This window comes from Falco naumanni, chromosome 7 (assembly GCF_017639655.2).
Source record: "Falco naumanni isolate bFalNau1 chromosome 7, bFalNau1.pat, whole genome shotgun sequence".
Classification (NCBI taxonomy): Eukaryota; Metazoa; Chordata; class Aves; order Falconiformes; family Falconidae; genus Falco; species Falco naumanni.
In genome coordinates, this window is record NC_054060.1 from 61,595,178 (window position 1) to 61,618,018 (window position 22,841).

Below are 22,841 nucleotides of genomic sequence, written 5' to 3' on the forward strand. Positions count from 1 at the left end.
GGAAAATGTGGAGTGGGAGTGGCAGGTCCGGGGCATTCGCAGCCTGCCCTATTAAACTCTTCAGTGTACATAGGGAAACACAGTGCAGAACTAAGAGGATGGAGAGGAGCAATAAATGCAAGAGAAGCTGGAAGCAGAGCACGAAGGATGAAAAAAGCTAAGAGCGAAGGCTGCTGAGATCAAGCTGGCTGGCTAGGACAGCGTGACTGGCACATTTCGGAGAGGCATGCTATGACTCGTCAGTGACCTCTTCTGTTCGACTTGAGAGGAAATACAGGAACAGTACTTCCAAGGACCAGTGTTAAAAGCTGCCCAACCCGTGTCAAAAAGTTACATTATTTTAAGCCTCCAGGTGAAAGTCAGGCTGTGCTCTTTTCAGGGGTTCATTACTGCAGCTGTTAGACCCAGTCAGGATATTGTTTTATCAACGTTTCTGTTCCAGTGTATAGTTAGGATGCAGTGGTGATTGAAAGAGCAAATGAGATTGTTGCTCTCCATTTACAACACACTGTAAGTGTTACTATTTGCAAATTGTTAGGTTTTTTGGACCATATCCCTTACATGATTTAGAGAGAATAGGGAAATAAAGGGCATTGTTAAACACAGGAGAAGGCCTAAGATTTTTGTGAAAATAATACGGTAATTTAAATGAGATCTGGTCTTTATTTAAATTTGACAAAAAGCAGTGTTCTGCTTTGTGATTTAGCTTTAAGAACTGTAACTGTTTTCTGAAGACCAACTCTAGCTAACTCTTAATCATACAATTAACTTAAGAAAACATTGATGAAATACTCCTTTCTTCTTTGAAACATCCTAACATTTGTAATTCCATTTAGGCATTCCCTAGGCATCTTGGGAAAGGGCTGGGTTCTGTGGACTAGGCACAAGTACCTTGAGGGATGAGAAGAGAAGGAAAAAAAGCAGAAGTTGAAGGAATGATTTTTACTCATTTCATTCCCAAAGTGTTCTGACATTCTGGAAAACTAGATATGTGACTTCCAGTAGCCCCAGGCAACTTCAGTCCTCACAGCCAGCACTTACTTAGCAAATCATCATGAATATTATTGACTTGGCAGATTTACAGGAACATCCTGTGGCAGTTTCTCTAGTGTATGGCACTGTCAGTTTGTAATTACAATCCCCTCTTTTTCCAGGTTGCTTTTATACTAGGTCTGTTTCCTGGTACAAATCACCATGTGGCTGCATCAATTACTGACAAAAAGAGGAGGTAGCATGAGAGTGGGAACAAAGATTTTCGGGGGCTAGGGAATGGTGAGATCATCTGATTTGAAGGCACTGCACACACAATGACTGTAAAACTGCAACACTGGACATGAGCCAGCACCTGTTTTCAACCCTTTGCTTCCTTACTGCAGCATGTTAAATTAGACATTAAAGTTGACTCCTAATTAAAAGATAGTATAGAACGGAAATTATTTTTGCTACATAGTCCAGATAACAGAAACACACTCCCATAAAATCTAAAATCATTCAGTCTTGTCTTTTTCCAGGTTGGGGTGTGTGTGTGTGTGTGTTGCATTCTGCTGTTGTTTAAGACTGTACCTGATGTGTATTTGCCTTGATGAGTCAGTCATTGTTTGTACTGCAAACGAGGTAGTTTATAAACTGAGATATCCTTGCAGTTCAACTAAGCAAAGTTGATTCAGGCAGTATCATAACGTTGAGTTAATCCTTTCCTCCAGATGTGTCTAATTACATAAATCCTTAGCCAGCACAATGACGTCTGGTACTCCCTGTCCCTCTGCTGCCATAACTCCCCATAGTACACCCACCTTTCACCTTGTAAAGGTCAAGAGAGGGAATTTCCACACACTAATTGTCCAGTTCTCTTAGTAAACACAAACTGTTACAAAATTCTTAAATGTGTTCTTTCCTCTTTATCACAATTTTCTGTAGACATATTCCTTGGAAGTGAGGGGGAATCCCAAGTACAAGCAGGATATGAAGGCTTTGGAGCATCTCGCTTTGCTTTAGGGAGAGTGAAAGGACTGTGATGAGCTGTGCTCCAGCAACCCCTAAACTGTGAAGGGCTGGGGTGAGTGGTGAGAGAGCACAATCAGCAAGCACAATTTAAAGGGTACTTTGCTATTTTTAATCTACATTGAGATTGGTATATTGTAAATGAGGTATGTGGCCAGCTCCTTTTTAAACTGTACCCATCTGGTGTCAGGCATAACTGAATATATATTTCAAACGTGTGTTGGATCAAAGCTAACTCACAATTCCCTTCTTCAAACAGTTTAGCAGTTGGGGTCAGCTGTGCCCTTACTTTACCCACTCTGATCTCTGTATTAAACTCAGACATCTAAAAGATTGGTAAAATAGTTCCAGATTGAGTTCCTGAAGGCTGACAGTGCACAAAGGAATAGTTTTTGCTCTTGGCAGGTAGTTCAAAGTGATCACTTCCAAACTTAATCAGCATTTCTATAAATGGACTACATAAGTTCATATTAATTCCCACGTAAATTGCAGTAGGCCTGTACAGCAGCTGATGAAGTCAGATCCTTACAGTTCCCCTCCCAGTCTGGTGGCAGCAGCTGGCATGTCACCCATACCACCCCTCCCACCTGCAGCACCAGTCAGCTCCAGCCAGCAAAGCCACCAGACCTGCCCTCCTGCACCTCTCACAGGCTGCCACAAAAAGCCAGGCTGTGGCTGGTGTGTTCTGTGGCAGGCAGAGGGGACAGGACATGCCTTGCAGCTCTTTCTTGTCTCTTCCAGTGGAAGAGCGGCAGGCTTGTTGAGTGGAGGCTGCTCTCTGAATGGGAGAAGGGTTCTTTGACTAAATGAATTTGTGTTCTCATGTAGTATAGTAATCATGTGAACAGATGATTGCGTTTTGGTTTTCCATATGTTAAATTTGAGCTTACAGTTTGGGGAAAATAGTAAGTAAAATTTCTCTCCCAAGTCACTCTTACTAAAAATTATCTTGAGGCCATGAAACACAAAGAAATTAACACCTGTGCATACATACATGGTTGACAAATACATGTACTAATGTGGTCAAGTTTTCATGTGGTAATTTTTCCCATTCTTCAAGTCTGTCTTAACTGTGCAAGAGGCATATGAGAGATCAACTGCACAATTAGTGAGGCAGTGATACTTGATACAAAATATGAGCTCTACTCCATAAGCTGTCCAGCTAAACAAGCAGTTATTAATAAATTTGACCCAAAAAAAGTCAGGCATGGAAAAGAATTTTTTTGTTCTTTGACTCATTTGGCAGCATCTGTGATTTGTTCAAGTCAAGTACTTTACTGTCTGTAAATGAAGCAAGAACTAAGTAGATCCATGAGTCATTCTCTGTTCAGAATCAATACATCCAACAGAGGTCTTATTTGTCATACTGTGACAGTTCATCAGTTCTTCCTCCCACCAACTCTTGTCTTACCACTCAACAAAGCAGTCAGATATATGTTTGTTCATTTGCTCCCAGCCTTTTCCATCTTTTTTTCTCCCACCTCCCGTGTTTTAATGGTACTCCTAGTTTGCATTTCCACAATAACGAAACATTTGCCCTGTTACTCAAAGTTGGAGAGATTTCTGTCTTTGCAGAGATTTCTGTCTTTGCAACATGTGTTTCATTCTTTAGACATGTACTTTCATGTCCTTTAAGTATTGCACAAATCATGAAGATGAAGATTTTTCAGTGTTTTCACTGAAAATCACCTTGAGCCTCTGTGTAATGTGATCTTAGAAGAGAAAGAAGCTCAAACACTAAGGGCTACCCTTGAAATTTCACTTATTTTTAGTGTTAGAGATATGTGACTGGAACATGCAATGTTGCATTCATCTCTCATCAGTTAATTTCTGGGGTTCCTTGAATATCTCAGCAGGTAGACTGAGACAAGTTCTTCTCCAAAGCCACATCTGAGAGATTGATGTTTATATACTGCAGTCTTCCCCCTCCCCTCCTATATTGGTGCCATTCTAAAACAGAATAGATCAAGCTCAAAAAATCTATCGGGCATTTTGATAGCTTCTCCCTGTTGCTTTGTTCTAAAATCAGATACTTCCTTGACTCCCCTTAGTATTTGCAGCCTCTGTTTCTGGCTATAAAACTTAATAAAACCCATGTGATTAAATTAACAATCTCTTTCAGTTTCTGTCTGGTATTTATAGTTTCTACCTTTGTATTTGGCAATAACAGCAAATAAAAAGTTAAGGTAAGTACAGGAGCACCCAAGCACTCCTTCTTTTATGAGAGGAGTTGCATCATATCTTCTGTAACAAGAATTCTTTTAATCACTAGGAGTGTAAGCTTGAAATTCAGCAGGGCAGAACGAAATGTGCTGTGATGATTCATGTCCCAGTGAGCTTGGTAACTGTAGCAACAGGTCAGTTATTGTATGTTGTAGAGGAGTCCTGCTAAAATCTGGGTGATGAAGTGAAATGACAGTATTTTCTGAACTGGATGAGTTTCAATCTTGCTGTTTTCACTTCTTCTTAGAAACCACAAGATGAGTTTTCTTTGGGCAGCCCAACTGATTCACTTAATTATGGAATTGTTAGGTGGCAATAAGAGGTGTGCTGGGCCTTAGAATCAGAAACCTGGTCTTTAGGGAACAGCTGCTTCTTTAGAAGTGATTCTTGTATGGAAAGTCTCCATAATAGTGAGAGACTATGATGCTATTAAGATACGGGAAGCAGGCCAGAAAATGTGGTGCTTGGGTTACTGTAGGCCAATTCTGTGTTAGAATAAATATTTTATTTGAGCCGGAGAAATGCTGGGTTTTAGTATCGTCTTAAAGGTAACATAGGTAAAAGCCTCAGAACAGTAATTGCATTCATTCACGTACATCTGGATTTATTTATATATTTTGAAAAGTGATTGATTTTTGGTTCACAGTTGGGTTTTACATCTGATACACTATTTTTAGTAAAAGCAGGAAAGAAAATATTTGGGAGCTGTGTTATCTGAAGGAGAAAAGGTACAAGTAAACAAAAGCCTAAACTGCATTTGGATTTATTTACCAATAAATAAATACATTTTATTTATGTTACAAAAGTCTACATTTTTTGAACAATATATTATTCCTAGAGATTTCACTATATTGAAATATATATGTAAGTATATGGTTGTTTCAAACCAAAGTATCTAACCTGTCTAATCAAGACAGTGGTCAGAAGTGGAGTAGGATTGCAGGAACAAGGCAAGTTTGGAGGGATGATTCCAGTTGTTACAGCCTCCCAGATTTTTTTACTGATTTAGGAACTTCTGGGTGAAAAAGTTGTGTCCTGACTAGCAAGTTTAATAGCCACCATTGACGTTTCCTTTGATAAATTTAATTACCTTCCCCAGTTTATTTTTGCCTTTGGTTTTCAAACCATCCCGTGGCAATGAGTCCCACAATTATATAGGATGTGATAAGGCATGTGGGGTTTTTTGTTTTAAACCTGCTGCCTGTAAATTCTGTATGATGGCCTCTGCTGAGTAGTGGTGAATAGTCCCCCTTTGCGCTTTGCAGCTAACTTGCCATTTGACAGATGACACTTTAATGACACTTCTCAAATGACTAGCATGTATTCTTTTTATAAATTTTCTGGAAGGAAAAGTTGCATACAATTGTCCAAAATAGTTATCACACATATTTTTCTTTCTTCTCCATTTTTAACTGTGTTCCTTTCTTGATAGGGTCTTTGTTCTACCTGAGTGTGTATGGTGGCCATCAGGGCTATTACTGGGCTAAGAGTAAGCCCCTCAAATTGGGCTCAGGAGACCAGCATTTTATTGTGTAATGGTTGACCTCCTGTCTGACTGCGAGCAAAACTGTCCTGGTCTTGCAGGTTACCTGTAATTAATATAGCAAGCCAAAATTTCCTGTGGACTTTTCACTGTTTTTAAAAATACATTCTTATTTGTCATAGAATGAAAATTCCTAATAAGCTTTTTTTCCCTTATTTAAGTGTAAGAGATGGGAGGAATATAAGATTTTTAAAAATTAAAAATTAATTGCACTTCAGAAAGGTTTGGGAGTTTGTGTGTGCCACTGCAGCAGTCCATTGCAGTCTCCCATGGGTGACATGTGGTGTGCCTCTGCTGTGGTTAAATTACAAGATAGCAACAGAGGTAGCAGGAACAGGGACCAGTGATTTGACATAATCTGTCTAACTCCCCACCTCCAGTGCAATTGAAACATGGTCTGTAATAGTACAAAATGTGAAATGCCTAGAAGCCTTGCAAGCATGTCTGTTAATGGTTGTAATCAGACCTGATCTATCCATACAAAACTTAATTAAGCTGTTACCAGACATGCTGAGACTTGTAAATGATTTTGTTGTTTGGTATCATGTGAGGAACAGGAGTGATGTAGTAAGAATACCAGTAGCAAGAACATAATAAGAAAGCTATGACTACCTTTGCTGCTGCTGTTCTTCAAATTTTCAGGCTGATTTCTAGCACAGGCAACACTAATCAGCATGAGTTCTTCCTCTGTCATATAGAATGACCTCTAGGAAGTATAGGGATTTTTGGGACTGCTTCTAGGAGAAAAGTCATAGCAATGTGACCCAAGCTGAAATAACTGCAGAGGAGGTCCTAAGTTGCAGAATCTCCTGAAAATGAGCCTCATACCTGCTGGGTCACCTCATATGCATGTCGTGCTAGTGTAGCAGGCCAGTGGCTTACTGCTGTGGAAGTCTGTCTTGAGTATAAGGTCATCCCTATCTCCATGTGTAAAGCAAGAGAACTCTCCCTGATACTTGTGAAAACTAAACTAAAACCTTGTTTGCTTCTTAACATGATATCCCCAGTTGCTTACATGATTTTACAACTTTTTAGATCTTCCAAGTTGTATTTTTCTAAATGATAGAGAATGAACTGAAAATTTAAAACTGTATGTATATATTTACTTATTAGTAGCCATGATGCTGTTACACAATAGAAATCTTTGTTCCTCATCCTCCAAGAAAAGATGCCTATCTCAAGATCTTAAAAATTAGTCACTGAAAAACAGTAGATGAAGAAATGACCTTACAAAGAATCATTTGTGTTAGAATTCTCCTTTTTATGTGCATCTCCATCAAATAAACAAACATATTCTCTATTCTATAAATACTATTCCCTAGATATAATCCAAAAATTCTATATTTTAAATCACTTTGAATGCTTAATCTCTGGCATTGTACTTACTGCCCTGTCTTATTGTGTGGAAACCTCCTTTTTCTTGAGAAATTCTCTATTTCAAATCATTTACATATTTTGTACTAATCTTTACAAGTATCTACTGGTTTTTCCTTTCCACCCAGAGATACTAACTTGTGATGTTGTTTCTTCCTGATTTATTATTCACCATTCAGTTCTATAATGATCCAAATAGTTCTTTCCACAGTTCTAGCTGGAAACATGCATTGAAGTTAGAATGAGTCAGGTGAGTCAGAAGCTAAAGAGGTTGTCCAAATTGTGTAAACATAATATACTGTATTTTTCAACTGATTTTATGAAGTATTAACAGGTAGTTCTGTCTAATTTTTCCAAATAATTTCTACTTTTTCCAGCTACTGCATTGTCCTATCTTTGCACAATGTTTCCTGTAGAAACTGTTAAAACTGGACCTGTGCTTCTGTCATATTGATGGTACCAACGTACCTTTTAAATTCATCAGGAAATATCAGTGATGCTTATGTCTGTATTCATCATTGTCCAACATTCATCCATTTACCTGCTCAACTCTGTGCTCACCAAAAAGGAACAGTGAGTTGGCAGTAATATTTCTTCTGCCTCTAATATTGTGAGTATCTTTGTGCCTTGAGCTTTTAAGGAGTCATGTTGACATGGCTCCACGAGCAAGCTGTGTACATTGTGTGCCATAAGCTCTCTTAACAGAAGTTAAAAGCCAGTTCAGCTCCACTGGTTCTGTGGAGTTGTTCCTGACCTACACAGTATACCGGTGCAGGAAGATCAACCTTGCTGATGCCTTTTCTCCTTGTTTATTTCCTAATTGTGTGATATTTGGGTAAACTAGGTAGTGCTTCACTATACACTGAAATAAAAGAAGTATGATGCAGCTGCTTGCTAGGGCTGTGGTTCATTGGAATGTGAGCTTCTACATTAAGTGCAAGTTTGAGGAAAGCACAGTGGAAGATGGATATTCTCTGAATACTATTTACGCTACTACCTGATTGATTGATTGGTTAATAGGAATTTTCTTCCACCACAGCCCTAAGGTGCCACACATTTGAGTAAATAAAATGAAGTAGTAGTAAGAGGGTTGCAAGCAGGTGGTCATAGAGCAGGACCAGTCAGTCTTAATGATGTTGATTTAACCTGCTCCTTATTAGGAGTAGTTATCCTGGGCTTATCTAATGTTAATGTTGCTATGCTGCTTTAGCATCTGAATTAATTTACATGATATCCCTGTAAAATACTGCACTGTACCGTTTAAATCCATTTATGTATGATGGCCCTAAGTCTCAATAGTTAAAGGAAGTGGCTTAAATGAACGAATTAGAGGCTTTTGACATTTTCACTTATTGATATGTATGTATCTTTATAGTTTCATGTCTTGCAGAACGGAAAGCTCTTAACTTTCCATTGAATTCGCAACCCCAAATGTGCTTTCAGAAATGCTATAGGTTAGGGATTTCTTTTTTCTCATCCCACTCACTCTCATTTCCACAAGCCCATTCACCCTGCCAGCCTAGCTAACATAACCAGTAATATGAGACAGAGTTTTAACCCGTAGCTGTCTGATAAATTTGGTAAACAAAATTCTCTGAAACTATAGCTCTTTCTTGCACTTGAGCACTGCTGTTCAATCCTGGGTGCTCCAGGAGTTGTTAGGTGGGTATCTGCATGGAAATGGACAAAGGAGAGAAAGATGCAACAGAATTCCTCAAATATGCTGGCTGTTATAGTTATATACAGATATCTTGAAACCGTAATGCTGATTCCTTAAAACAAAATTTGCTTTAAAAAGATAAATCCTTTTATGATATAAGGGGTGGGTGGCTCTTATTTGGCTTCTGTTCTTCAAGCCGTTCCCGTGGTCATATTTTCGTATTCTCAAGCTTGCTTCTCTTGCAGGGGCAAGAAATGACTAAGTAGACAAAGATTTTCATGCCACCAGTTGTTCCCAGGAGGTGGAGCTTTTAGGCAAATGCCAAATATCATCCATAATTAATTTGTAGGAGCTGACAGTATTATCTGTTTGTCAAATTGCTATATCTTATCTTCTGAGTTAAAGAAAAATACTTTAGATAAAACAGTGGCCTGCCCAGTGTCCAGCTATTAAGTATTGTGGACTGTTATCAATAAACCTGAATGAAAAGCATTGAAGTAAATTAGATCTTGTGGATTGTAGCTATTGTGGGGGGCTTTCAGATCTCCACATATAGATATTGCCTGCAGTGTTACTAGTAAAACGGCATGAGTCTGCAGTGATGTACAATCAAAGTTAATGGCTGCATTAATAATGCTGACCCATAGTTTACATTCACTTGTGATATACTCTGTATCAGATTTTTGTTGGTTTTGCAGGAACAGTATGTTACTTACCAGAGTGTGCAGCTGTGATCCAAATGAGACGGTTGAACCTCTGCCTCATGAGACAGGCAGTGGAAGGTGTACTGGTGTGTGTGAAAGTCCCCCAAGTTTCCTCCAGCCTGGCAAATGTCAGTTACGCTCTTCTCAGTATCCCAGATTCCTTCCTTGGTCCCTCCTTGCATGGTCTGCCCAGGGTAGGTGAGCCTGACTGACTGCACAGCTGCTCCTCCACCTCAGACCTTTGTGCTTTAGTTTGTTTCTGCTGATTTTTGTCCTGTTCAAGAACATTTTATGTGTTCTCTTTCATATTTAATAATCTTTCTGACCTCCAAAGAGAAATCACCACTCACTTGAGTAGTTCTGTTAATGTATTTATTTGTGCAAAATTGTTCTTATATTGGAACAGTTGTTTTTGAAGGTAACCTCTTTATCTCTGAATAGTAATCTGTAGCACACAACTGGAAAACAGTATTAAATAGAAACAGAAGAAAAGCAGTGTGAAAATAGTGTTATAAATGTTTGCTGCGTGTTGTAGTCAAATTCTTTTTTTTGAATTTCAGTCAGTTTACTGATGGGTTTCCTTGGTTATTGTGTCGTTCTTCCTGGACGATAAGCCTGTTGACCTGCGAACATAGAAAGTCTTTATTTTAAAGTTTTTGTGGAACTATCAAGTTTATTAAAACATAGGATATCACTGCAGAAGCATAGATTTAATATGTCTTGAGCAGCTTCATGCCTGTGCCTTCTATAACCGTGATCTCCCCAGCTGCTGCGGCACCTTTCCTCAAAGAACAAAAGTACCATCTGGGACTTTTTGAACCACAGATTGGAAAAGGGGAAAGCACTTAATATCAGACTAGGTCAGTGATGGTGTGCAGACATCTGCATAGGACAGTGATGAGAGCTAAAGTATTGGTATTTTTTAAACTGTCAGTTTCACTCTTACAAAGCTGATTTCAGTCCTGCACCGTGTTATTGCCTATCTGTGGAAAGGATCAGTCAAGCTTGTGCTTTCATTTTCATAACACCCTATCACCACCGCTGCCACCATCACCCAGAGATCCTGCTCAACATTTTGGATTTTCAGTACCTAGGTGTAACTTCTCAGCCACACTGTGAAAATCTAAGGCTGGCATGGCTGCATTTAGTTCACAAATGTTCCCTTCTAATAGCTAGCTTTTTACATTTTTTCTAAAATGAGAAATGGTAAGAGAAACTCTCTCATAGCCTTAAGTTGTTGTATAGAGCTGCTACAATAATAGCAGAAATGCAGGAGTACCACTGTAAGGGTAAAGATTGGATTTGCAGTGAAAGATGGCAGACCCCTGAAGCTGTGACTTCAGCTGGGAGAATAATTCCATTTACACTCAGTGGCTCTGACAGATAAAGTTTCACTTCTGAAGCCTATATAAAATTAAGTAAAACCTCATACCTTTTCTTTTTTATGTAATTTGCTTCCTCACAAAAATAAATGTGATTTTTATGTAGTACTTGGTGCCATGAAGCAATGTGTATTGATCAGTAAGAAAATACTATTGTAGAAACAGCAGTGCAGGCAGAAAGAATTCAAGGATAAGAACAAAGATTAGTATCAATGTGTGAAAATGCACAGGTAACATTTCACGTCCTTTCAGCTTTTACATGTTTATTTTCCTACCCTTGTATAATCATGGATAGACAGAATCACCTAGCTCATGTCCTTGGAATGGAGGGTTGATGCTGATAACTCCTTTTAATACTTTGCAAATCTCCAGGTTTTAGTACAAAACAGTAAGTACTCAGGAGAGTCTGGACAAAAAAAATTCCATGTAAGATGACCCATATGTATTGTCAAGATCTTGGTATCTATTCTTTGTTGCAAGGAAGAAGATGAGCAAGAGGAGAGATGAAAGTATACAATGGTATCAGCTACGTAGAAAAAATACCTGGGAGATCAGAAAAAGAGAAGTATCTTTTCCCTTTTACATGATTCAAGAAAGAAAGATATTCATAGAATTCATGTTCATGAAAGGAAACATTTTACTGCCAGTCCACAATTAAAATACTAAACTTACAGCTGTTGGGACTGGGCTATAGTTAATTGTGAATTGCACATTTCCCAGTCACTGCCTTATCAAAATGCTACCTTGGATTTCAGATTTACCCATTCTCTTCCATCTTTATGCCTACTTTATAATGGCTGAGCCAACATCAAAGGGTCTGCCTGCATGTTTAAACCAATGTTACCTTTTATTGTGAGTGATTGGGAATGGAAATTGTATTGTAGCTGATTAACAAAACTTTAGGGTTGAGAAACTGACACTGCAGTGATGTACAAAATTAAACTTCTGTGCACCTGAAGAATGTTTGTTTGTCCACATATTTCTTGAATTGTTTTAAGAGTCAGAAAAAATTGCCTGGTTTTCCCTTTTGCGGTTTATACTATAAAATTCGGCAGTTCCCCAACTGTCCATCTTTTCTTTAGCTGTCATTTCTGGAGTTCTTGTCATTGTTTATTTAATAACATGCTATGCTAACTATTATAACTACCCATTTTTCTTCCTTTGATTCATGGTTGACCTTTATTCATCTAAAGATTGTGACGATGAAAATATTAGCATTCAAAAGGAGTGACATTCAAAAAGTGTGACCAAGAATAGTCAAACTAAAAGGTGTGTTAGGTGTAAGGTCTGACAGAGTGCCTGAGATCTTCTAGAAGTGACAATCCATTCTGAAAAGCCAGGCTCCAAAAAGCTAGTGTCTCCTCCACCTAGTGATCCTGCTCCTGCCTCCCCATCCTTCCTGTCATACACACAATTTAAATTCTATATTTAAGTTGTGTATATGTTTCTTTGGTCTCTGCATGCATCCCACCTTGATTCTGTTAATTCTCCTAGGAAATACTGCATCACTATCCATTGAACAACTACTTGTCATGCCTTTTGGGAATAAGACAGAACAGAATGTAGCCATAATTAGATTATATCTTAGAAAGTATCTATTTCAAAACCTTTTTCTTCTTACATACCTCTCTGCTGAGAAGGATAGGGACCTATCCCTATATGCATAGGAGAAATTCATAACAGTCTTTCCAAACCTAAAGATAATGTACACAGGTTTGGTTTGTATTGTGCTGTTCTCTGAGCTGATCAGTAGAATAAAAAATGGGTCACTCTTGAAGCTTGTTTGAATTTGGAAGTTTTACTTACAGTTTATAATATAGCAGAATGTAATATCAGAGCCTCTTTACAAACATATTAGTTCTACATTCAGAACTGTTTCAGAGATTTGTCTTGAGCAGGTTGCACCTTCAGTTGAAGTTCAGTAGAGTTGTAATTAAAGGTACCTCTGTTACTGGCATAATAGCCAGGGTACCATGAACACAGGAAAGTACTGATTATGCTGTTGGTTCTGTACCTGATCTGAATCTGTTGAAGATTACTCTGCCTTATTCTCCCCACTATCCAGGATTGGAGAGGTCTCATTAGCTTGGATGCAGTCCATGGAGTATCAATTTTGACCTGGAAGTGATAGGTACATTCACCCAGTGCTGCACTTGAGCCAAGTCCTCCAGTCAGTGGGATCACGGGACGGTGCAGGGGCACCAGGTGTCTCTGTACAGAGTCAGTTTGGACCTGGCTGCAAAAGCATCTTCAGGATGCCTCCGAATACAAACTTACTCTGCAAACAGCAAAGCTATATTTAGGCATCACCTCATCTGAGCAAACTAAGTCTACTGTACTCTCCTCAATCTATATTAAATCAACTCTTTGCTTCTGTGGTTTAGTTCTCCTGCTCAGTCAATAATCTGCCTCTGATTAATAGAGTTGACTGTGAAGTCAAGAGCAAAAGCTGGTATCTGGAAATGAATTGCAAATTTTAATGAATTGTGATAGGGAGTGAAGACATGTCTCTAGTGAATGCATCAAGAGAGGGTAAGTCAATTCTAGGTGTGGAGTCAATGTAGACAGGTTAAAGCATGTTAAACGTGGGATTGCTGTCATTGCGGTGTAAAGTGCTGTCACTGGTAGAGTTTTGCGTGATGATGTGTGTGTTGCATCAATCTAAATACAGAATACAAATAGTCCCAACAATATTGTTTCTGCAGTATTGCAGAGAACCACAGTGTTGTAAGGGATAATTCCCAATTGTTAGCTGTTGGCGGTCTCAAGAGCATCAAGTAAACCAGGCTGATTAAGCTTAGTGACTGTTACTTACTCATCCGTTACAGCTTTCCCTTCTAAGTAGCTACCCCCTTGCTAGTCAAAGACAGATAATCTGTAGGGGATCAAGAAATGTGTATGCTGCCCCTGCATTTGAGAAAAGAGGACTTTGAGACTAATTATGCTGTGTCGTCTGTAATAATGTAGAAACTATAAGAAACAGCTTCCATTGTGTTTGGTGCTGTGATAATGGTATTGAGTCTGCTTTGGGGAAATTACCAGTCCCAGTGGGAAAGTCCAGCCTTTCTTGCAGGCAGCGCCCATGCCTACCCTGGGTAACCTGGCTGTGCAGTGGGAAGAAACTCTGGCTTCCCATCATCTCTCTGTCCTGTGTGTGCTACTGAAGTACACAGGGAGTTTGAGCTTCTTTGTCTACAATATGTAAAAAGGGAACTAAAAATGATGGAACTGTAAGTCAAATACACATGGTGATGTGGGAGTTGATTACTTGCAAACCTTTGGAGACTATGCTCATGCTCAGCCCCACCTAACAGTGTACTTACAACAGCTGTGGGCAGCGTTGGGGTTTCCTCTGCAGTTTTATAGCTATGGTTTTGGGTGGGAGGGAGCACTAACAAGAGGTGAAAATAACAATAGAGCAGTTTGTTGCTGTTATTAGCAGATAATCTGATTGTAGGTGTGCTTTGCTTTTGAATGGCAGTGAAACCAAATGTTTAGACAACAGCAAACATGATTTATTAACAACAAATCTGATCTAAACTTTTTTTTTGGATCATTACTTCTTCATGCTATACCTGTATACAGGTGAGACACTTTTTGCTGAATCACTGAATGGTGTGCCTCCCAGCAGCGGTGCTTAGGTGTTTTCCATCTGACAAGTGGGAAACCACCGGTACTGTCCAAGGAGAAAAGCTGTCCTGCGGCAAGCTAACCTTTGAAACTGGGACACGTGGCACAGCGTGATCTAGTGATCAGAACGGGTGAACGGCAGTAAAGTCTTAGGAAATCTGTGTCCTGCTCTGCTCATAGTTCCTTGTATGAGGTAGAGTAATTAATCTGTCTCCCTTGTAATCCATTATGCACTTGTGTAAAATGGAGATGTAATGATGCATTTACGTCGTAAGGCCGTTGTGAAGTTTAAAGAATGAGGATTCATCTTGCAGTGTGACAGAGATTCCCTGCTCTCCCAGCTTAACTGCTATGTCTGATCCCCATTAAATTATGCAGAATTGTCAATGTCAGCCATGGCAAAACTATTTCCAGAAATTTGTATAGAAAAATTCCCTTCTGATGGGAAACTGGTAATACTTATTCTTAGTTGAAAAGTGGTTCTTTTAAAGCGTAACTCGCCGATTTTTTAAATTTAAACTACCAGTTACAGCATTTTTGGTTGCTTTATTTCAAATTTGCAGAGATCAGGCTTTTTACATGATACGAGGAATTCAACATCAGCATAATCCTGAGGAGTATGCGTTGTCTGTCCCACTGCTCTGCCTCCCCACCTCTTTTCACCCCAGCTCCTCTGATCCAGGAGTTCCTGCCTTTGTGTGTCAGCGCAGTTGTGATAATGCCATGACCTGGTTGACAACATGGCCCAACAAACAGATTATATCAGCAAAACAGAAAAAAAAAAAAAAAAAAGGTGCATTGTGATAATGAGGGCAGGAGCTTGGTGGCGGAGGGGGAATTCCATAAAATGGCATTGCTGCAGAAACAAAAAGAACTCATTTACATGTGGGGAAATGGCTTGTATCTCTGGGACTGTCCCAAGGAAAGATAAATGTATATACTCAGCCAAAGTATCGTACAAATGTGCTAGTTTTTCACTGATTCACAGATTAGAGTGCAGAAATCAGAGTTAGGACATGCACACTGGATATATACGTGCATTTAAATATGGATTATTTTTAATAATTAAAAAAATTGTAGAAAAATTGTTAACACTGTGAATAACCACACTAGGAGATACTTGGTACATTTGTGAACAGCTGGTTTTAACTCTTCCATCGATCTGTGTGTAGTTTCATACTTCTTTGCGGCTGTACCTGGCTCTATCAGTCATTTCCTACAGTGATGTGAACACAAAATTGTTTGCATTGTAAGCAAAATGTTAAGGTTTAGGAGAAGCTTGAGAAAGATCTAATTAAACAGAGACTGAGACAGCACAGGAGTAATTTAAATGTAACAGATAAATGATGAAGGGGATTGCAAGCGTAACATATTCAGCAGGTACTAATGAGCACGAGTTTCATGAAGGATCTAGTGATCTTCACAGAGAGTTGATTAAAATGTCTGTGTAGTTCAGAAAGAAATATGGACCCTGGTGTACCCTGTCAGAGGAAAAGAAAGTAAGACTGAATGCAAAGATAGTTATTGATATAATCTACTACTTCCAGTGCCTTGTTGCGTGGCTAGTGGTTGGTGCAGAACAGCAGCGATTCACACCTTCCTGCACCTCTGCCTCAGCCACGTCTTGCCATATGAATTGAAGCAGCTGGTCTAACGATGCTTATTTTCCCTTCTGTGCAAAATGGCACCTTGTAATTCCTGTTTTCAGAAACAATGTGTTTTACATGCTCTGCTGTGCAAATTTGAAAGATACTAATATTCATAAAAAGTCATTCTTTCACTAATTTTGTAATCCATATTTTCAAGAAAATGGATAGCATAGGGAATGTGTGTGTCGTGTATTTTTAAATTATTTATATGGATTGCCTTTTGAACGAATTACCCAACTGAGCATTTGATATTTGCTGCCTGAATAATGTGGGAACATTTAAAGGGTGCATCTACATAGACCTTATTGCATATAGCATATTTGCATTGTGTAATGGCACATACTGGTTTTTAGATAATGTCTGGAAATACTGGATTAATAAAATACTCATGTCTTTTTTTTAAGTGAAAGATCACTACTGCTGCTTTTTTGTTAACAGTATTATGTTCAATTTCCTCTATGAGTAAAACAATGTTACTGTGTGTCTCACATCTTCCTTTCTTGAGAAGCAGCCAGGCGTGGGAGTAGATACAATTAGGAAACCCCCCACGTAAGTTCTGAGATAGACCACCCCTGTTAAGCACCCAAGCCCAAAATGAGATAAAATTCTCTTTAGTAAAGTTGCATCAGGCAAGGTAGTGTGTAGAACAAAATTATTTTTATCTTGTGAAAGCAAAAATAACTTCTGCATTCTGTGTTTTAGTTGTGTAGGTAAAGGTTAATCTCTGTGGTAAGTAAAGGAGGGAAAGTGTGCTGTTACGCAAGAAGTTTCTAATTTTTTTAATGGTGATTCCCATTAATTTTATTACCATTTAAGCCTGTTCTGAGTTTATCCATTGCAAAACTATAGCTGTTTTTTACCAACGTCTCTATTTTTTCCCCAGAAGCACTTCATACTAGAGAACCTCATATGATAATGATATGTAGGAGAATAAAGTCCTTATGACTAACAGGTACAAAGCATCACAAGTTATAACCTTCAGAAAGAAAGACTTAAGGGAGCCGGATCCCAGCCAGTCAGGTTTTTTATAAACTTGAGAATAGCCTCAATTGACCAACCCGTATCTGGAAATCCAGCTGCCTTTGTATTGAACCATAAGTGTAATTAAAAGGTGTTTCTTTTTTTTTATTGGGCGTGAACGCCAGCAGTTCAGATACTTTATTGACTTACAATACCGCTAGTGCAGCTGTGTTCCTGAGACTTTTTTTGACTTGTAGTCTGCTTTTAGGACTGGTTTCTTCTGATGTACCGTCAGGATGCTCTTGCCATCGAGTTTTTTATTTTAGACTTCGTGGAATCAGTTTCTGAAGTATTCTTTGAAAAACATTTTAACTTTTTTTTTTCACTTTATGCTTTTTTTGACTTTATGCTAACCTTCCTTTAATGTAGCAAAACATTAGGCAAAAAGAGAAAGTATTTTCATTTGGAATTTGTAAATGGTTGCTTGATTTACTCATGATTGATAATTCATTCACTCTTGACTTCTCTACATGAAAATGTGTATGGATGCAGTAAGTACATTCCTAACTTTTATGAAGTTTCATGAACTCAGCTTAAAAAACCTTAATTCTCCTTTGGTATTTGTATCCAACTATTTGCAGGACTGGGCCAATGTGTAAGAACCAGAAAACAAAAGTGACTGTAGACAAGTAAAATCTATGAGCCGGTTTTTACTGACCAGATGACACATTCCAAAAAGAAATGTCAATATTGAAAAAACTAATTTCAGTTTTTAATAATGTCATAATTCAATAATCAGATAAATTATGTGATATAGATGAGACTATATGTTATTACATAATATAGTTAGTTTGAAAGCCTTCCAGTAACGTAAAAATGGTGGCTTTTATTTGTATCTTTCAATTCTGTGTTCCAGTAAGAATTCTGTAACATAGCTCCAAAGACTCAGGGCATGCACCGGAGAGAATGCAGTTTTTATTATTACCTGCTGTTTTCTAGGCAGAAATTGCTGCATTTGGCCTTTTCCTGCTCACATTAGGTCCTGTATGTTTTAACCAGGGTAAAGTAGATTGTCCGCATGTGTAGCTGATGTCCAGTGTGACCTCCAGGAGCAGGAACTCAGTTCTGACAGGTACTGTTAGGCTCTTGTGCTTTGCATTAGCACTGGGACACAGTCTCCATGAAAACAGAGACTTCAGTCCCTCAGAGTTAATGCTGGTAACGGCAACCTATAGGTCAGCAGTTAAAATTAACACAGACAATCCTCTCTCAGATCCTCAGATCCAGATTCATGGCATACTTAATTTCAGCTGTCTCCAGGTCCTTTGCTGAGAGGGGCAGTCCCACGCTTTTCCTATCGTCATGACCTCCAGTGCTGTGTTTCCATCGGTCATGAGCCGTGTGGCTGCAAGCTCAGCCCTACAAAAAAAAAAAATCTGTTGTTGGATCAGGGAGCTCATGGGTAGTTGTGACATTGTTAGATCTGATGCAACAGAAGCAGTGGGAATGTGCAGCTCGAGAGAGGATTGAGCGGGACTGTGCCTTTCCTTGGCTACTTGCAGGTAGATCAAACTAAATGCATTGTACAATTGTACCCAAGATTTAGATGAACAATTCTTTCTAACCCCTGAAACAAAAGATGATGATATAACGGTAAGGATCACAAATAGGAGGAAAGGAGGGGAAAGAGCAAGAGAAGGAGAAAGGCAACTGGAGGTATTGTAGGGAGAAGACAAAACAGGGAAGAGGGAAGCAGCCACAAAAGCAGGAAGAGGGATTAGAGAAAAATCAGAAGATTGACAACTAGTGGCAGCAAATGCAAGTAAAAATTAGGAAACACCTTTCCCTGGTGGTTGAGCATACCGTCCTCAGTCTTCAAACGTGAAACTTCAGTCTCAAGAAACAGTTCTCCTGTCTTCCTGGGCAGAACTGGAGTGCTGTTGCTTTGTGAGCAGTCCACAGCAATGACCTGGATGCTGACATCCAGAACCTTTGCCCTCCGCAAGCTCTGTCTCCGTGAAGCAGACAGCGAAAGCTACAGACACAAGTGCCTGACCCGAGAAGCATTTATTGCCAAACAGGCACAGCCCTAAGAGGCTGCGGAAAAGTCCCTCTGCAGAGAAGCTGGCGCAGCAGTGAATTTGCCACCTCAGGATGTTGGTTCATAAGTGGGAGGCCAGTCTGGCTGTGGCTTTCAGAAACCCTTAATCCTGAGGTCACAGATTTCCTGCTGCTGCTGCTTGCCGCTTCCCCACAGGGCAGCCCGGCTCTCATGTAGCTCTCCAGTTTCGACAATAGGTGGGGCTGGAAAAGCAGTATGGTTTAGGGCTCGGTCCTCCAAGCAGCAAAGGCTCCAGTCATTTCCAAAAGTAGGTATTGCTTACATCCCAGCGTGATTCAGTTCCCTCAGCTGACTCTGAATTTCTGAACTCTCCATACAGCTTCCTGAGTTCATTCATGTCATTCAAGCTACAAGAGCTGGGAAAGGTTTATAATAGCAATGTGTTTTCTCTGTGGTTGAGAGCAGCTTCCTACAATGAACTGGTTTAGTTGGTTGGGGTTTCTTTCCTTTGTCATTAGGGAGTTAAATTAGTTATCTACTTAATTTGTATTGCAGTTAAGAACTGTGGGAAATGAGGGTATACTAGAAGTCCCACTAGTTGAGACACAGATGTGAAGGTGTTTCCTGTCAGTCTGTTTTGACACCTAAGAGAATCTCTGCTTTTGCTTTGTTTTCTGCAGCTATGTGATGCTATAAACTGCCTGGCAAAACAGAATGTCCGGTTGCTTGTGCTGGGCCGCAAGCACATGCTGAGTAACTCTCCAAATTGGAAAAGAGAGATTATGAAGGAGATGCAGAGTAAGGCAGACTTCTTCTTTGCTGAAAATATGTAAGTTGAAGAAAATGGCTAAATGTAATGGAGATCAACGCCTGATTTATGTGCATTTTGCTGTAATTTTCAGTACTGTTACTAGAATTTCTAGCTCTGTGTGTGTGAAAGAGAAACATATCCCTTGCTATACTTGCTTCAAAGCCAATATATATTAAAAGTTGCATTGTGAAGAATTTAATCACTTGGAATCATGTTGGCATTTGTATGCTTTATAAGGGTTTATAACTGTTAAAACCACTGCAGTACAGTTGTGGTCTGCTGTGTTAGCCCTGCAAAGGGAGGACACGAAGTTCATGCCTGGCCGTTGTTGCTTGGTAGCCCAGGAGTGTGGAGAGTCTGGAGCATTGATTTCCTTGCTGCTCCCAGAGGAGACTGTTCCTATGAGTGGAAACAGACCCTCTGCCTCTCTGATTTAAGTGCAACCCCCTTGCTCATGTCCAGTCAATCCTGTTCTTGTCTTTAAACTCAGTACTTGCCTCCACCTCATTGCCCCCTCTCCTTGCCCTTCTCTCCTCATATAATGAGTCTCAATTTTCCTCTAGTTCCGGCTCCACCTAGTCTCCATCTGAGTTGGGCACTGTTGATCCTTAACCTATCTCTGCCGTTTCTTCTGTGACCCAGAACTTCTGACCGAGTTCCTTGTCCCAACAGCCAGACCAAGTCTCTTTTGTCTGCCTCCGTGTCTCAGATCTGTTCTTCACCCCACTTCCAGTTCTGGCTCTTGTTCTCTTTGCAGTTGAATCACATTGCTTTCTTTCCTGCTATCTGAGCACCAAGAGGACACTGTTACTGCAGGATGGAGACCCTTGCTAATCTTGTGTCTTGTCACTTACTATTACAGTAATTCACAGCAATCAGAAACTAGTTTCAACCAAATTCTTCTCAGCTTCTCCAGGTACAGGGCAACTCATGCCCACTATAAATGTATTTTTAGAGATTTTCCCCTAAAATTATTTGTTTAATAGCACAGCTAGTGTTGAATATATTTTTTCAAATAATCATACCAGGTTTTGGAAGTATATTTACCCATGTAAAGAAGACTCACAGATTTTTTACTGTTGCCTACATTACACTTTATTATTGAGTTGTGATGATTGTATTCAGGAAAGTTTTGGGGGTATGCTTACGAGTTTTACCAGTTCTGTTCCACATAGCACTGTATTGTTAAGTTTTGTGGCAAAAGATTGTATTGTTGTGTTATCACATTGTGTTAAGAGGGAGCAATGCTCTATGTAGCATGCAATTAATTTTTATTGCATTCCAACTTCTGGTGCCCTGCGGTAAGCAGAAGTTCTTTATTTTACCACAGAATTAGAGCAGTGATAGGAATTTTCAGTGTTGCTGATGAATAAATCTCAGATCAGCATTTGATTCATTTCCTGTAACCACTTACTGCCTTGTGAATGATGCCTGTCTTTTCCATTTCTTTTGTTAAGCTCTGAAGATGATGCCTTCTTGTTATATGCAACTCTTCAGTCAGGGAAGCATTGCAAGTTTGTTACTAGAGACTTCCTCCGGGATCACAAGGCTTGTCTTTCCGACAGTGTGACACGTCATCTGTTCCGTAAGTGGCAGCGTGGACACCAAATAGTGGTTTTCCCTTCTGCAGGAGGAAGTCGTATAAATTTTTTGGTAAGTTTTATGCCGTAATCAGAACGCACACAGAGCATATTCATTAAAGATACACAATTTCAAACTCTGGAAGCCAGAAGACTCTTGTTGGAGTCTTAAGAAATGGATTTGTACCAATGGGCTTAAAACTCCCATGTTCATTGAAAATTCACTGTATTCACAAAGCATGCCACAAACAGGAAAACTGTCAAAAAAAGAAAAATGCTGTCTAGATGTTTAAAATGTAAATGTAAATACAAGTTTGTGTATACAAATCTTTCCATTGCTGTAGAACCTAAATGCCAATGTTTTCATTTAAACTTTGAAATATCTTACTTTCCTCTGTAGCACTACTGTAAAATATCATGCTTCTAATTGTACAACAGAATTTCTTTCATCTTTATTTTAAAGAAGCAGGAAAATACATGTATTTTGGTATTCCCTGTAATACTAGCCTAACATATGTTTAAAGTTTTATGAAGGAAAGCCCAGAACAGTTGGGTTTACAGTCAGTATTCAGCTATAGAGATTACTGTCTTCCAAGCATAGCATCATCTTATAGCAGAATACTACTGTTATTGTCCAGAAGACATGTATCCCTGTGAGCTATGAACAGTACATGAACAGGAGCGCAGCTCTTTTAAGATTTTTCTAGGGAAAAATGTATCACATAACATTCCAATCACGTAACATGCAGGTTTTTGTTATCTGCTCTGTCTGCATTATTATTACCTACTTAAAGGAATACTGCACCTATGTGGATTCATTTTCTTGCTGCTCTGGTTAAAATTGTAAACTAGTACTTATCATTACAAACAGAGATACAGGCTTATAAGAACGACAGCCTTTCATTCAGTGTTGCCATATATACATTTCTTCTGCTGGAACCAAATACTGAATGTAGGGTTACCCAAGTTACTCAGGTAACCAGCTTTAGCTACACCTTGTTTCTTTCTTTTGCATGAGGGCTAGTAGTTTTCACATCTTAATTCCCATACAAGTCATTTGTGTGAGTGACATTCGCAGTCATAGCTGTCTTCTAGGTTGTTTGGGAAGCTGTCACAGGAAAGTAGACTTCCAAGACTATATATACAGAGTGATAGTATGTTCTGAGAACTGTAATTGCCAATGCTTATTTTGTATTTGTGTTATATATGTTGAGCTAGTATACCTGTAACATAATAGGCCAGGAAAATGGTTTATTATATTT

The 22,841-nt window shown here is 39.2% G+C and overlaps 1 protein-coding gene and 1 long non-coding RNA gene across 3 annotated transcripts in view; one reads left to right on the forward strand and one right to left on the reverse strand.

The window, feature by feature from the left end:
- Nucleotides 1–22,841, forward strand: part of LOC121091939 (protein only RNase P catalytic subunit) — a 53,230-nt gene that overhangs the window by 29,462 nt on the left and 927 nt on the right. For both annotated transcript variants that reach the window (XM_040602261.1, XM_040602260.1), the window contains exons 6-7: nucleotides 19,869–20,017; nucleotides 21,457–21,652. In XM_040602261.1, the coding sequence (XP_040458195.1) occupies nucleotides 19,869–20,017; nucleotides 21,457–21,652 (345 nt within the window). The remainder of the gene's footprint in view (nucleotides 1–19,868; nucleotides 20,018–21,456; nucleotides 21,653–22,841) is intronic.
- Nucleotides 17,596–19,495, reverse strand: LOC121091945. Its single transcript, XR_005829098.1, has 2 exons — nucleotides 18,967–19,495; nucleotides 17,596–18,545 (listed from the first exon to the last, which is right to left on the reverse strand). It is a non-coding gene; the product is annotated as an uncharacterized LOC121091945 (long non-coding RNA).